The 14,789-nt window shown below is 38.9% G+C and overlaps 2 protein-coding genes across 2 annotated transcripts; one reads left to right on the forward strand and one right to left on the reverse strand.

The window, feature by feature from the left end:
- Nucleotides 1–349: 349 nt before the first annotated feature.
- On the reverse strand, nucleotides 350–5,791 carry mrps21 (mitochondrial ribosomal protein S21). The gene is made up of 2 exons (XM_036567187.1): nucleotides 5,672–5,791; nucleotides 350–847 (listed from the first exon to the last, which is right to left on the reverse strand). Exons 1-2 carry the CDS (start codon nucleotides 5,752–5,754, stop codon nucleotides 667–669), a joined length of 264 nt encoding a protein of 87 aa, XP_036423080.1. The 5' UTR covers nucleotides 5,755–5,791; the 3' UTR covers nucleotides 350–666.
- Nucleotides 5,792–9,368: 3,577 nt separating this feature from the next.
- Nucleotides 9,369–14,484, forward strand: crabp2b (cellular retinoic acid binding protein 2, b). Its single transcript, XM_036565711.1, has 4 exons — nucleotides 9,369–9,616; nucleotides 10,999–11,177; nucleotides 12,329–12,445; nucleotides 14,099–14,484. Exons 1-4 carry the CDS (start codon nucleotides 9,535–9,537, stop codon nucleotides 14,147–14,149), a joined length of 429 nt encoding a protein of 142 aa, XP_036421604.1. The 5' UTR covers nucleotides 9,369–9,534; the 3' UTR covers nucleotides 14,150–14,484.
- The last annotated feature ends 305 nt before the right edge of the window (nucleotides 14,485–14,789 follow it).

Genomic DNA, 14,789 nt, shown 5'->3' on the forward strand with positions numbered 1-14,789 from the left:
CCCCATGGTGGCCAACTTTTCACCTCAGATCAAAGAAAGCTAACCCACATAAACTGTAGAGAGTTAGTTTAACCATGGGGGTGTTATGTGTTCACATTCACCAGTTCAGCCTGTAGTGTTCTCATAGTTATCATCAGGAGATTGTAAGCTCAAATCCCAGAGTTTCCATGACCCAGTGGCAATTATTGGCGACATTCAGAAACTGCCTGCTGCCAATATCTGCCGATATTATCGGGCAAACAATATACTGGTCAGGCCTCTAGTAAGTACAGTTCCAAAGAACCTACTTGATACATGAGCAGATTTAAAAATATATAGATTAAATAAATAACCAACAATTTACACCATCTTATCTTGTGATAAGATTATGGAGACATTTAATGGTGGTACCCTGACATCGACATAAACATACTGGATGTGGTCAGTTTCACACAATGTGTACAGTAACACAAACAGGCAAGAGATGAGCATAAAAGGAACAAAAGCCCAACACTGACATTCTCTACTAGGATGGAATCCCAGTGAACTACAACAGGACCAGAACTTAGACAAAATCAGAGTGGTGCTGTTTCCATAATCCAGTCCGTGGGTCTCCTTTCTTTACCAGGTTACAGTGAATTGTTCCAAAACAACATATGGTCTGTCCTTGTAAAAAGTTATCTGTAACTAACACCCGAGCCATGGGTCTTGTCTGTTTGCCCTGGATATAAAGGAGATCTTGCGGGCCATGTCAGTGTGGTAGATTCTCTTGCAGTTCTCGTAGTTCTCCCTCTGTCTGCGTCTGCAGGGCTTCTCATAATAGCGTCCGCGCTTTACAGTCTCAATGATTCCATCCGTCGATAGCACCCTGGAGTGAGATGAGACAGACAGAAGATGAGATGCATGGGTCCTTTATTACTTGCTTTTACAATCTCAAACCTCAGAAGAAAATAGCCATATGAGAACAAAATCACATCTCTGCCAAATCAATGAAGCATCAGTGTACTGATTAAACATTGGTGAGATTTAATGCCCCTGGATTTATAGAGCAAACAAGCCTATTTATTTCAAAATGAAGAGGCTGGATTTTTGCCCAGTTTCCTCTCCAGTGTTAGCTGTTGCCAACTGCTGTATGAATCCCCCAAGACTAGAAATTCCACTGGTTTATGAATATATCTACAACAATATTCATGTTGCATATACAATATGCCTGCAATAATGATCATTCACAAAGCATATGAACCCAATTAACAAATGTGCCTACACTAAGGGCGTGTTCAGACGTTGCAGGTTTGGTTCGATTAAAATGGACCCTGGTGCGACTGCTCTGGTTCATTAGAGCAAGTGAGAACACTGACATCCTGGTCAACTCTGGTACACACCAAATGAATGAATGAATGAATGAATGAGTGAATGAATGAATGAAAATAAATAAATAAATAAATGGTTCACCTCAAAATGAACTCTTGTACGGTTCATTTAAAGTATGAACATAATACAGACCAAAGACATCTAAACAGACCTAAGATAGAATGAACTGTTGTCTCCACTCTGCTAGAGCTGGGCGATATGGGTATATATATAAATGATAAAATAAAAATGTTATCACGATAAACAAAATTCATATTGTTCGATATCGATACATACCGCGATAAATGTCAAATCATTATTTCTTTCAAGTTTGAAGGCTGATTTTTGCTCCTGGGTGGTTAATTGCTGTTTTAAACTATCCTTTATGGTCAGATCGTGACAAACACTCGCCAAACAGTGGAACATTTCACAAATCTGTCATGGGAGAGTGGGGAGAAAGTGTCTGGTGAGCTGTTTTTACCAGCTGGAAAAGCATGGCTATTTTGTATAGTCATAATTTAAGAAAGAAAACATTTTTAGCTGGTGACGAGCGCTCGGCTACCCTGCTACAATTGACATCATAGCATTCAAACACCAGAAGCGACGACTGGATTTCTCTATACTATCGTAGTAGTTTAAGTGGTGAACCGCAAAATATCAACACCAGACAAACAGAGTCCACCTTTTAGGTACGTTTAAACTGAAAGCGGTGCTTTTGTGTCGTGTCTGATCCACAGTATCATCAGTTCTCCGTGTTGTGCAGTGAAGGAGCGCTGCTTCAAGTTAGCCAGCTGCTAAAAAACAGCTAGCCTGAAAAGCTAGGTTAGCGCTCTCCCGCACTCCAATGCCTCACAGCTTCCTCAGTTTACTTTTGTTTAAATCAGGGCTGTAATTTACATGAACCCACTGGGAATACACTAATACTAAATATGACTGAGCGCTGTAGTTGTGAGGATTGTGATTTATCGCTGCTAAAGTTGTTGGAAAGGATGCACGGAAAGAGGTGAGTTCGCTGTAGGACAGTACAGTTACACCACTGACCTCGTCACTCACACTCGGTCACAGGAGAACAGATCGCCGATAACATCCACTCAGACAGGGACTGTATAACTCCGCGTTTCAGCCGTTGCTAAAGACTCATCTTACTCGTGGCCCCCTCCCTCACTAATCATGTAGAAAAACTCGGAAGTGCGCCCTCTCCTGGCGACAGCAGAGTAGTGTCGCTTTCCTTGCAGAAGAAAACGACACCAGGGCTTTCGCTGAACGTGGGACTGTGAGAATGGTGTATTATTTCGAACATTTATCGAACATGTCGTATCGCTCTATCGAGGAAAAGTTATATCGCGATAATTATCGTTATCATTTTGTCGCCCAGCCCTACACTCTGCAGAACTTTTTTACTATGTGGGAAATTTGATTTTCTGAAGCTGTTTTGAGACATGCATGCGTTTTATCATCTTTTCATACTCTCTGAATGGGTAAACATAAAATAGATCATTTCGGTTTTAAAATGAGGCTGAACTCACTATAAAATACTCAATATACACATCTGACTGCATACGAATTATATTATGCATTACAGTACCAAGGTTTCTCTGATTTGTAAAAGCAGTACTTTGCGTTTTGCAAAACCTCTGTAACAAAGAGAGTCTTGTGTCTTATTGCTCTAATAGATAGACAAAACAGATAAAACAAGACATAAATAAAGCCAAACAGTTGTGATCTTTTACTTGTCAGTGTGAACGTTAGGCAAACCAGAACTAAAATGAAGCAATGAATCATTTTCTGCTTGGGTCTGAACCAAGGGAACCAAACTATAGTGGTTGCTATAATGTAGTGGATGATGCCTCTGCCCTCCATGCTGCAGACTAGAGTTTGATCCCCCACCTGGGTAAGCACCTTACACTATAAAAATAAGAGTCCTTGGGCTAGACTCCTAACACAGTTACTCAGGATAAAAGCATCTACCAAATGCCATAAACAAAAGTGTCTCTGACATGACATGCGTTTTTTGTGTCCATTATTTCCCCCCCAAAAATGTAATAAATACATGAAATATATCAAATTATTCAACAATACCGCTTTTATGTGAAAATATGCTTCCATTTAAAGCTCATTTTAGCATCTTCTGCCTCCAAAAGTCTAAAGACAGGTGGTGCCACTGGCCAACCATATATGTTAGGTAAACTATTAAGATTTATAATTTAGTTAAATAATAGTTTTTGAATGAACTTATGAAAATTGAAAACTTTATTTTGCTCTTTTAATTTATGATAATTGAAAACTTTAAAATAAAAACCACGTTGCAGAGTAAGGTGAAGAATATATATTTGTTTGAAAGAAGTACTCAACAGCTCCCTCTGTGGGTAACAACTATATTTCCTATAATCATTTCTTGGCAATAATTTATTTTAAAGAGAGAGTAACCATGAACCTAGCTTTACTCATTACAGGGGAATTCCACTATTTTTTCGAAACCTCTGCATAGTTCAATTGTTGATATGTCAAAGTCATTCAATGGTTGGGTTTGAAATGCTTCACTGTAAATAAACTTACAGACTTGGATTTCTTTACCGTGATGGTGACAGGAACCAGGAATTACAATGCTTACAGTGCAAATATAATGATTTCATTTACTATCCCAGAATACTAGTGAACCTATGGAAGTTTTCGGAGTATTTATATGTAACAATAATGATGGTAAAATAGAGTTAAATCTGGAAAAAATTGGGGACTATTTTGCCTCACATCTGCATTCAAAAGGTGGAAGGGGGGACACAAAATAAAATGATAATATTTAAAATACACCTACATGTTTTAATTTAGCACGATATAACTTATGCTGAAAGCTTGTGATGAGTTGAGGCAAAACAGGACGGTTGCAACAGAAATCATTATCATAACTGTAAACACGTCACTCAAGCCTAGAGACAAGCTTAGTCTGCCTTGCTGACCACATGACTTGCTATAATACAGTAAAAAGAAACAAGCATTTCTTGTTCTCAAAAGGGTAGTTCTAGTATCTTGTGAGCTTGTTTGAAGAGCAAATGTTGGTCCCATATTTTTCTCGATGCCCTCAGCCATCACATGGATTTCTTAAGTTCCATCAGCAGCACTCCTAATTTAATTTAATAAGGTATTAATTAACCAAACCAGGCAACTGTTAAGGACACTGTTAAGCAAACACATCAACATATCACTATTACATTAACAAATTTACTATTTACTGTATTAACATTATTTGCATTTACTGTCATGTTTTTTCCTGAGCAAATAAACACTTACTGCCCGAGTAAATAGCTCTTAAAAAAAATTAAGGTGCCTTAAACTTTCATCTAAAAAGTGCATAAATGGAGAACTTCCTAAGTATTCACATAAATCTGGATAAAAAGAAGACAAAAAGCATCAAATCATTTGTAGTAAAGACAGATCCTTCCTTTAAACCTACTATAAATCGAACACACTCTCAAATGGCTCCCTATTCCCTATATAGTGCACTGCATAGGTCTAAATGAACTGTTCATCCAAATAGTACATTAAATGTCAGAGAGACACATATTGGATTCATATTGGCTGCTTGTCTCCATACTGGAGATTAAGTGTATTATTTGATTGTAAAAGCAATATGTTTGTGAACGTTTTCCTGTAGTGCACTATACAGGGAACAGCGGGCCATATGAGATTCATCCAGTGCTTTCAAAAAGACCCCTTTGTTGTAATTTTTTTTTAAACTAAAACTATTGACACATCCCTGTTACACCTTCAGACATAAAATCACTTGTATTAAAGAGAAGTGCCACTTCCAAGACGGTCCAAGACAATCTGTGGCTTTCTAAATTGTCCACTGGTTGATTTTTATGAATATTATTTTGTGATCTAAATGCTGCTGTACTATAGAAATTACATCTACAGTAGCAAATAAATCACGTGTAGAACGACACTCAATTATCAAGACGTTTATCTTGCTACTTCTGTTAACTAAGGACAGTATTCATATTTCAGCTTTCCATAAGCTACGAGCACTAAAACAGGTTACAGGACTAAACTGGTTTAACTGGACTTTATTAACCACACAGCAGAAAATACATGAGTTCTACTAACATATCTTTAAGCAAATGTGGGATTAGGAGTGAGCTGAAGACATTAATTGTTATTAACATATTTAAATATTTTTTTAAATAACGTTACATTAGCGAGCTGTGATAGGTTAGCTTTGTTAGCCGTGGCTAATGCGGAGGTCATTCCTGTCAGACTGAGCTCCCAAAACCAGTTCAGGAAAAATAAGACAGGGTTTTGCCAACATCACTACGATTAACTCATTAAAACACTGAGCATGAAATACCTGTTTAGAGCTTTATAGGCAGCATCAATGTTTCCATCCTGAACCATCACTGTCCGCGCAACGAAGCGAAGGTGGTTCGCCATGTCTGTGTTGTACTCCTGAAATCGGGGTGCGGGCGGAAACGCCGAGCAGCGAACAAGTGTTCCTCTGTGAAATGACGTCAACCCCAGGCTTTACTGTTAAACGGGGATTCCATCGATTTTTAAAAATTCTGCATAATTAAATTATATTCATAATTTAGAGTGGTCTGATGCGAGATGCTCCATTCTAGAGAAAATTACCAAGTCTGAACTGTTCACAGCAGTGGTGCAGGGTGATGTAAGGCAAAGTAGTCCCTAACTAACAATTACTGTGCCATCAGCATAGAAGGAGAAGTGGGAGAGGCCATTATTTATGCTATGAGAAATAATAAAATTTCACAGTATTTGACACATTTAGATACAGTAGACCGTAGAAGTCTCCTTTCACCGTGGAACAGAAATCATTTTAGTAGATCTCTCTTTCGCTCTCTGTTCTCCAGGAGGGTCAGTCAGACAGTAAGCTCAATGCTGAGTGACTGTGGGATCGTTATTTAAATTCAGCTGACTCTTTTTGACTCTTAGTGACTCTTTTTGACTCTTATTGACTCTTATTGACTCTTTTTGACTCTTATTGACTCCTATTGATCTGGTCACTTCGTACAGAGGCTCACTGATGTTAATGGGAAGTGTTCACAGAGTTTATGAAAACAGACTGAACTTCTGCCACAGACTTCATTTTGACTACACGTACCCTGCACCCTTCTCTTTTCTCTCCCTCTCTCTCCCTCTGTCCTCCTTTCCCTGTCTTCGTTTTCCAGGAGTATCAGTTGTGCCAGACATGCTGAAATTGAGCTGCTGAAATGCACTGGAGGACAGAAAGAGAGAGAGAGAGAGAGAGTGAGAGAGAGAGGTGGGGGTAGGGGGCAAGTGAGGGAGAAAGGAAGGTCAGAAGGGAAAGAGGGAAAAAAGGGGAAAGTTTTGGAGCGGGGGTGCAGTCTCAGTTTACACCTATGAGGGGCTGTTTAGGGTGAAACACTATGGAACACTGAAACACTTGCACACTCGCACATACACACACACTACTTGTACACAGCTATGAAACACTTGTATCACTGGTGTGTGCATGACAGTTTTCAGTGCGCAGAAGTCATTTCACTGTAACAGGAAGACAGAGTTTTACAAAATAAGTGGTGTGTGCAAGTGTTTCAGTGTATTTTACCCTAAACAGCCCCCATGTAAACAGCCCTCCATACTCCATAGCCCCCATACTAAACGACCCCTCTCCTCTCTCTCTTTCTCCTTCTCTCTCTCTCTCTCTAGCTTCTCTTTTCTCTTTGTCCACTCACACTCTTCATTCGTCTTTCATCTCAGTCAGGGTGTTTGAGCTCGTCTCTCTCAAACACTCTCCTCCTTTACAGACCACCTTTATGATCTCTTACACACTTACAAATTTCCTTTCATTTACCACCAAACATCTGACACTCTTTTCACCACCCTTCACTCTTTTTCATCCCCCTCTCCAGTTTAAAGATAATGAAAAACCCCTTCTGATGCATCGTGAAGGTGAGAGGAACGTTTGAGAACTACAAGCTGTCTGAGATGGAAAGAAGAGAGCGGTCTGTTTTTGATTTTTTATTTCCTGCTCTGTCGGATAGCTAACAGTACTGCTAAGAAGCTGAATATCATGTCTGTATTTATTAGCCACATCATTACATCTGCTTTTACTATGGTGGGATTCCCAGTGGTCCCAAAACATTTGTACACTGCCAGCTGGGAACTGTAGTGAGAGAAAATAAATGGATGACAAAAGATATAAAATCATGAATTCTGTCAAACTGATGGGAGGATGAGGGATGTGATGCTGCACTACACACAACCGAAGACTTTGTCAGGTCCTACAAGATATTGCAGATCTGAACTGGACAACAAGGAATGTCTGTTGGCAAATATTTAGATGTATCTCCACTTCAGTTTTAGGCCAATAGTTACGTTTCATTGTGGTTTTTGTCATGATATAGATCTGAATATTTCGTCTGTCTACACAGAAGCGAAGGTTCTTGTTGTTCTGATCTGGATCTGATTTTGGCGAGTCTCTTGAGGCTCTGAGTTATAACACTGAAAAAGTAACCGTGGACTCTCGTGGTGAACTTCTGGAAATTTGGTGGAGTTGCCCTTTTAAACACTAGCTGGCTGAATAACTGAGCGCTGGCCTGGAGTCTCCAATTGTCCTCCTCATTCACAGCGGAGTGCGGAGTCGTCTTTAGCTCAGCTCATTAGCACACTTTCCTATTGTGCGTCAGTTACAACGTGTTTACACCATGGATGCACAATGTCACTGTGCGGAGAGGAAAGAGTGACAGTGAGTGTTTCAGTGAACAGACATTGCAGTCCTCACTGTGATGTCCTCTGGCTGAGGTGACCGGTCATCTCAGACACTGAAGTTTATTCAGGGATCCTGAGAGGTCATTAAATCAAGCAGCACTGGCAGTGTGTGGTTTCCATTACACCCTGTGCTGTTCTTCTCCTCAGCTCTCTTCAGAAGCCTGAGGCAGATGGATTCTGTGCTGCGGCCACAATCGCCACACATCCGGTCTCTGTCTTTAAAACGTCTACATAATTTAATAACTGAGATATAAAGTAATTCAGATTGGTTTAATGTGAAATGGTTCATTGTAGAGAAACTTATTGATTGATTTCTTTCCAGTGGTGGTGATGGGAACCAGGAGTTGCCGTGGACACAACACAACAGCCATTTTATTTACAACCCAAACAGCCAGTGAACCTACACGTCCTCGGGTTATATCTGTAATGTTAATGGTATATCTGAAAATATAGTTTTCTCTGGACACTGTTTTGCCCTACAACACCTTACTTCTACTCTTCCACCAAGAATGGAGTGTTTTAGGCCAAAATCTCTATAACTGTGGTAAAACATCGTCTCCGGTATCAGGCAGCATGCTTGTCACTGTTGTGTGTAACAGTTTTCTGTTATTCTGTAGTTTTTGCTATTGCTTCAGACGTGTGGTTCCAATCACCGCCACTGTGAGCAGCTCAGACTCCGTTTTTCCAGAACAGAGCATCTCACTCCAAACCCCTCTGAACGACTGTTCACATCTTGACTATATGTAATGTGATTGTGCAGAACTTTTGAGAGAAAAACATCTGTAAAGCTCCCCGTTAAAAGCTCAGAACAGAAATCCTGTTTCAGTTTTAACATGGTTATAATGGGTGTCCAACATTTCTTTCCTGGCCCTGCTGAGAGTGTTCAGTCAACTCTAGAAGGACTAAAACAACAACTAAGCTATGAGGAGACATTTATCTCCCCTTTAGACAGTGAGAGCAGACTTCAGTAAAGAGACCTGAACACAGACAGAGAGATTATACACAGAGATAAGATCACTATCACTGCGGCTGTTTTGGTTTGAATGCTAACAAGCGTTAACATGTAATTCTAAAGTGTGTGTGAGAGAGAGACAGACAGAGAGAGATAAAGGGAGAGATACAGAGAGGAGGGGAAAGCGATTTAACAGCTATTTATAACAGGATGGAATGGAGTTCTTTCACTCTTTGTTAATTTTCCTCGGTTAACCGTTATGCTGAGAGAAAGCAGAGTGAAAACGGAGAAGCACATGGCGCGCGGAGCACAGGCCCCGCCCACCAAACAAAACCTGCGAGCCGCCTGGAGGAGTGAGCGACACTAAGAGTGAGCGAGAGAGAGACCTACATACACACAAAGGTACAGAGAGAGTCGATGTATGAAAGTTGCTGAAAGAAGGAGAAAGAAGTAATCGTGTGAAGCTCCGTAACTCAGTAACTCTGTCAGTGACCCGGGGTGAGTGTGAGATGGAGGGCAGCGTGGCGGACTTCTCCGGAACCTGGAAAATGAAAAGCTCAGAGAATTTCGAGGAGCTGCTGAAAGCGCTCGGTGAGTTTGCTGTTATGGACCGTCCTGCCTCACGGCGTTACTGCAAACTGGCTCATCTTCGGGTGGTTTTGTTCCCTTTTTTTTCTTTTTAATCTTTATATTTAAGAAATACACTCACAGAAGAAAAAGATGCTGGGCGCCTTTGTCAATTCTTGTACTCAGACATTTCATACTTTTCCTTCATTACCCTTTTTCTCCTTTCAAGAGGAAAATCACAGAGTGGTTTGATGTGAAATTCACTGTAGAGAAACTCAGTTTTATTTACAGTGGTACTGATGGGAACCAGGATTCAAGATGTCCACAACACAAACTTAGCCATTTTATTCACTCTCCAAAACCACCAGTGAAACTGTCTTCTGAGTGTTATATATGTAATATTGACGGTGGTAAATCTTAAAAAGGCCAAAACACTGTATATGTAACCATTTATTGTAATAACTTTCTGTGAAGGAGCTTTTAGAAGCATTAAACTCTTCAGACGTCTGGTTCCTATCACCACCACTGTGAACAATTCCGACTCTGTAATTTCCTCTAGAATAGAGCATCTCACATCAGACCGCCTCAGAATTAACTAACTAAATTATGCAGAACTTTTGAAAGAATCAGTGGAGTTTCCCTTTAAGTGGTCACTTTAGTCTGTTCTTACTGCTTCTCTTCTGAGTTCAATCTGTATTCAAAGTAATAGCAAATGGGCTAAATTGAATTCAGTGCAGTTCAACAGAGGCCTTGTTTTCTTAGGCTGTATCAGTTTATCAGTTTAAAAGGCTTTCAGGGCAGTTGTGGGGCTGTAGCTTCTCCATTGTAATTTAGATCACAGTTCACTAAACCTGGGGGATTAGGGTGGGGGGAGGGGGCAGCGAGACCATAAAAAGAGCAAGTAAAGGTTGATGAGCTTCAGGTAAATGCCTCATTAGGAACCACTGCAATAAGGAATTAGGACTGATTTGTTTCAGTGCTCATGGGTCAAGCTTTGGCCACCGACAGGACAGGACGAATGGCTCCTTCATGGTGAAATAGTAGAATTCTGTGTTTTTCTGGGAAAATGAGTTCCTCACTACACAGTATACTGAGCCCCCCCAGCTCCTTTCTTCTGGATCTCCACTTATTCGCTTTGTGGTCTCCATTCAATTTTGCAATGGCCTTAAAGTGAAATAAACTCTGCAGTGGAACCCCAGGCATGGCTAAATATTTATGAGTGGTTCAACATTTCCTTGATCTGAATTTGATTACTTCCAGAGAGATTCTGTGGAAATGCTTTCTGTCATAATTAGCGTGGGTGCACTCATTAAGGTCAGGAAACCTACCACAGGAAATAGTCTTTTGATCCGTCTGTGGATAAATGACTCCTTGTTCCTCCTTCTGTGGGGGTGTGTGTTCTGTAGGTGTCAATGTCTTCTTGAGGAAAATTGCAGTGGCAGCAGCGTCCAAGCCCTCAGTGGAAATCACGCAGCAAGGAGAGACGCTCTCGATCCAAACCTCCACCAGCGTACGCACCACCCACGTGTCCTTCACTGTGGGTCAGTGCTTCAGCGAGACCACCGTGGACGGACGACCATGCACGGTAACATCACACCTCTTTAAATGAATGCACTGCCAGCCAAACATTTGGATACATCTACTTATATAACGGTGTTTCTTATTTTTGCCACTGTCCACATCTTTGAATAATAATGCATGGATCAAAACTATGAAATAACACATATGGATTTATACAGAGACCAACAATGTGTTAAACAAATCAAAATATATTCTATATTAGATTCTATAAGAAATCAGATGTAGCATTTTGTCAAGCAGCTTCATGAACAATGTGATTTTTTGTGTTTGTTATAGAAATGAAATTCATTCGCATTTTGGCAGAGTAAAGTATCTTTAAGTATGTGACACAATGCATATCCAATTACGTGGCTTTTGACTGGTAGTGTGCATATATGACAAACATGATGAATTTGACAAGATAAAACAATAGAATAAAATAGAAAAGTTCTCAAGCAATACTTACTTTGCAAAAATAAATATAAACATTTTATTTCTGAAGAGATAAAAGACAATAATATGTTTATTAACATACACAACTGATTCTGAAAGTCAATATGAATCTCACTGATAGATGGGAGTGGAAGTGATATTATTGGTTAATATTATTTTTCTCTGCCTGCTAGTGGACAATGACATGAAATGACAGAAAATGTTTTAGAAATGGATATAAGACACTACATTTTGATGGAAGATTACAGGAAAACATTAATTTTGTCCTTTAAATGATGTTTTAAATGATTATCCTGCTTAATATGACTGGGAACATTAACTATCAAGGTAAAAAAAAAAAAAAAGGTCAGATTTGATCTGTTAATTTGTTGTACACCTCCTGCAGAGTTTCATGGCAGCTCTAATTACATCCACCTGATTCTCACATTTAGATGCTCCTGGAGGCTTCATTAGCTTAAGCACATCTTAAAATAGAAGTTTGCAAATAATTATAAATTAAGCAATATAAGAGACAGTTAGTAACAAAATCTATGAAGGAATATTTGAATATAAAAAATAAAAACTTTAAAAATCACAGCTTGCTTCAATACATTTGACCTATAGTATGTGTGTAATACTGCACTGCACTACATCTAAACTGTTTCTCATTTAGCCTATACGATAAGAAGGTGTTGGAGTTTTAGTCAACTCTGCTGTGTATTTTCTTTCTGTTCTTTCCCTCAGAGTTTCCCTAAATGGGAGACAGACAGAAAAATCACCTGTGAGCAGACACTGCAGAAAGGGGAGGGGCCTAAGACATCTTGGACACGTGAGCTGACCAATGATGGAGAGCTCATTCTGGTAAGCAAAATCCTTCAATTGATTACATGAGTGTAATTCACTAAATAGGACGTTCCATCGCATAGAAGTTGCTAACCATTTGCTAACCAACTAACCATTCATCTCATGAAATCATCTAAATATAGAAGTTCTCTAACACCTTAAATTCTGTCTATCCACCGAGAAAATGTAGTTACGTACCTTAAAACTTGGTTAGTCAAGTTTTCTTCAGCGGTTCATGGAAAACAGTTGCTTTCATGCAACTAAGCTGTGCTTACTTCATTTAATTACTAATGTATACTACCTAGAAGCACATCCATAAAAACTAGGGGCCACGTGAATGAGTTTTTAATACAGGGAAGTTGTATACTTATGGAGAGTCAAACGACCACAGAGATGCAACTAGGGATTTACTGTATTATTCTCTAGGGACTCTCAGTTTCACAGTGAAATACTGAATCCTGGCATTATTGACTCATCACAGCTGGTTTAGCTGGAATTTGGAATATGGAAATATTCACACCTTTATGTATATAGTTGCTGTTAGAACAAATCTTTTTACCTCTATTTTTGACATTTTATTTAATTAAATTTTTTTTTGCATAATTTGAGCTGCTGTTTACATTGTGTCAAAATGTCATGATGAACAGACCAGTATTAATGCTCCAAAATTACTTGGGGGGAAAATGTCATTAAATTAGATTGAAAGTTGAGAACATTTTTTCTTCCTTTTGAAAAGTTCCTGTTTTGGAGATTCAAGGTTTTGTTCCGACAGCTACAATAAGCTTATTAAGGTGTTGTAGTGCCATCAAGGGCTGAATGCTAAATAATCTTACCTTAATTTCATTGTAGTGAACATTGTGAGTGTCTATTACATTAGTAATCGATTAATTGAGAAGCAATAATTTTTATTAATTAATTAATCGAGTTTTTGAAAAAAACTGAACAACAAAAATAAACTGAAGTGAACATGCATAGACTTCTAAATACTAAATAATAATTAAAAACACAGTGTGGCAAAAAATGCCTGAATAGCTGTTCATCATGCTCTGTTTCTTACTGTAAAAGAAGACGATGTACTCGCAGAAAAAAAGGTTTTAAACAGTCACTGTTTTGGTGCCCTCAAAGGTACGTCTTCAGTACCCTTAGTTAGGGAACGAAATTGTACCATAATCCATTGCAGTAATATTTTTAATCTGTGTTGACTCCCACGCACCCCGTCTCCAGTCTTTTTATTTTATCGTTTTATATTTTAAAACATTAGGTAATGTAAAGGTACAAATATGTAAAACATAAAAAAAAACATAGTTATGACATACAGTTGGACATTAAAATTGTTGCTGTACCTTTAAGGGTACATTTACATTGTTTGTACCTTGATGAATGAAAAATGTCCTAGCACATTACTTTTTTTCAGTGCAAAAAAAATTGAAATATTATCATAATGTAAACTAATGACAGCTGATTCACCGAGAAGGTTAATTTTAGTTTATAATTTTAGGTTAATTTTAGTAATCGTGGGGGCTTTAATGTGCATGTTCTGTTATATTCATGAAGGTAAAAAGGTGGTGTTGTGGTGCCATTAGTTTGTATGCTAAATACTTTCATTCAAAATTTCATTGATTGTAATGCTGGTCTGTTACTAGCCTGTTTCCTTTCTCTCCTGTCTTTTAGACCATGAGTGCCGGAGATGTTGTCTGCACCCGTGTGTATGAGCGAGAGTGAGGGGTCGATCATACTTCTGGTGGTCAGCTGGCTCTTCTGGTTATCCCCCAGCCTTGATTTCTTCAGTTATTCCTTTATATGGTGGTCCATTGTCACAGTGTCATTGTGTCAGTGCGACAGCAAATATCTGCCGTTTATGTGTGCGTGGTGTGTGTGTGTGTGAGGTGACAAAATGTGTTGTGTGTGTCTCTCTCTGCTTCATGCTTGGATTTCAGTCCCCCAAGTGTATTTATTGTGAAGCGTTCGACAGTTTCTACCAGCTCACAACTGTACAAATCTGCCTGTGTTGATATAACCAAGTCTTATGACCAATAAAACATATTAATATTCATACAGACATGCACAGTGAAGTTTTATCTTCTTGTAAAACTGTTGGCAGCAGTGACGGTGAAGATCCCGTGACTGCTCATACTGAACTCACTAAATGACATGCAGATGTTTCTGCACGCTAAGTCACTGCTTATATAACAAAAAGGTCTTTTCTTTTTTTCCCTTTTTTCATCTCTCTTTTTTCTCTGTTTTCCTTTCTGTACATCTGCAATCATCAGTGCTGAAATAATTCTTATGCTCTAAAAAGTGAATTGTTTTAAAAAGGGAATTCCACCATTTTTTCTAATTTTCTGTACTATTACACCATTAA

The sequence above is a fragment of the Colossoma macropomum genome, unplaced genomic scaffold, assembly GCF_904425465.1.
Source record: "Colossoma macropomum unplaced genomic scaffold, Colossoma_macropomum, whole genome shotgun sequence".
Classification (NCBI taxonomy): domain Eukaryota; kingdom Metazoa; phylum Chordata; class Actinopteri; order Characiformes; family Serrasalmidae; genus Colossoma; species Colossoma macropomum.

Bases quoted from the DNA above. Each gene is read 5' to 3' on its own strand.
- mrps21 (XM_036567187.1), bottom strand. From the start codon at position 5,754: ATGGCGAACCACCTTCGCTTCGTTGCGCGGACAGTGATGGTTCAGGAT. The intron at 848-5,671 runs GTATTTCATGCT...ATCTCACTCCAG, and splicing joins GCCTATAAAGCTCTAAACAG to GGTGCTATCGACGGATGGAA.
- crabp2b (XM_036565711.1), top strand. From the start codon at position 9,535: ATGGAGGGCAGCGTGGCGGACTTCTCCGGAACCTGGAAAATGAAAAGC. The intron at 9,617-10,998 runs GTGAGTTTGCTG...TGTGTTCTGTAG, and splicing joins GGAGCTGCTGAAAGCGCTCG to GTGTCAATGTCTTCTTGAGG. The intron at 11,178-12,328 runs GTAACATCACAC...TCTTTCCCTCAG, and splicing joins TGGACGGACGACCATGCACG to AGTTTCCCTAAATGGGAGAC.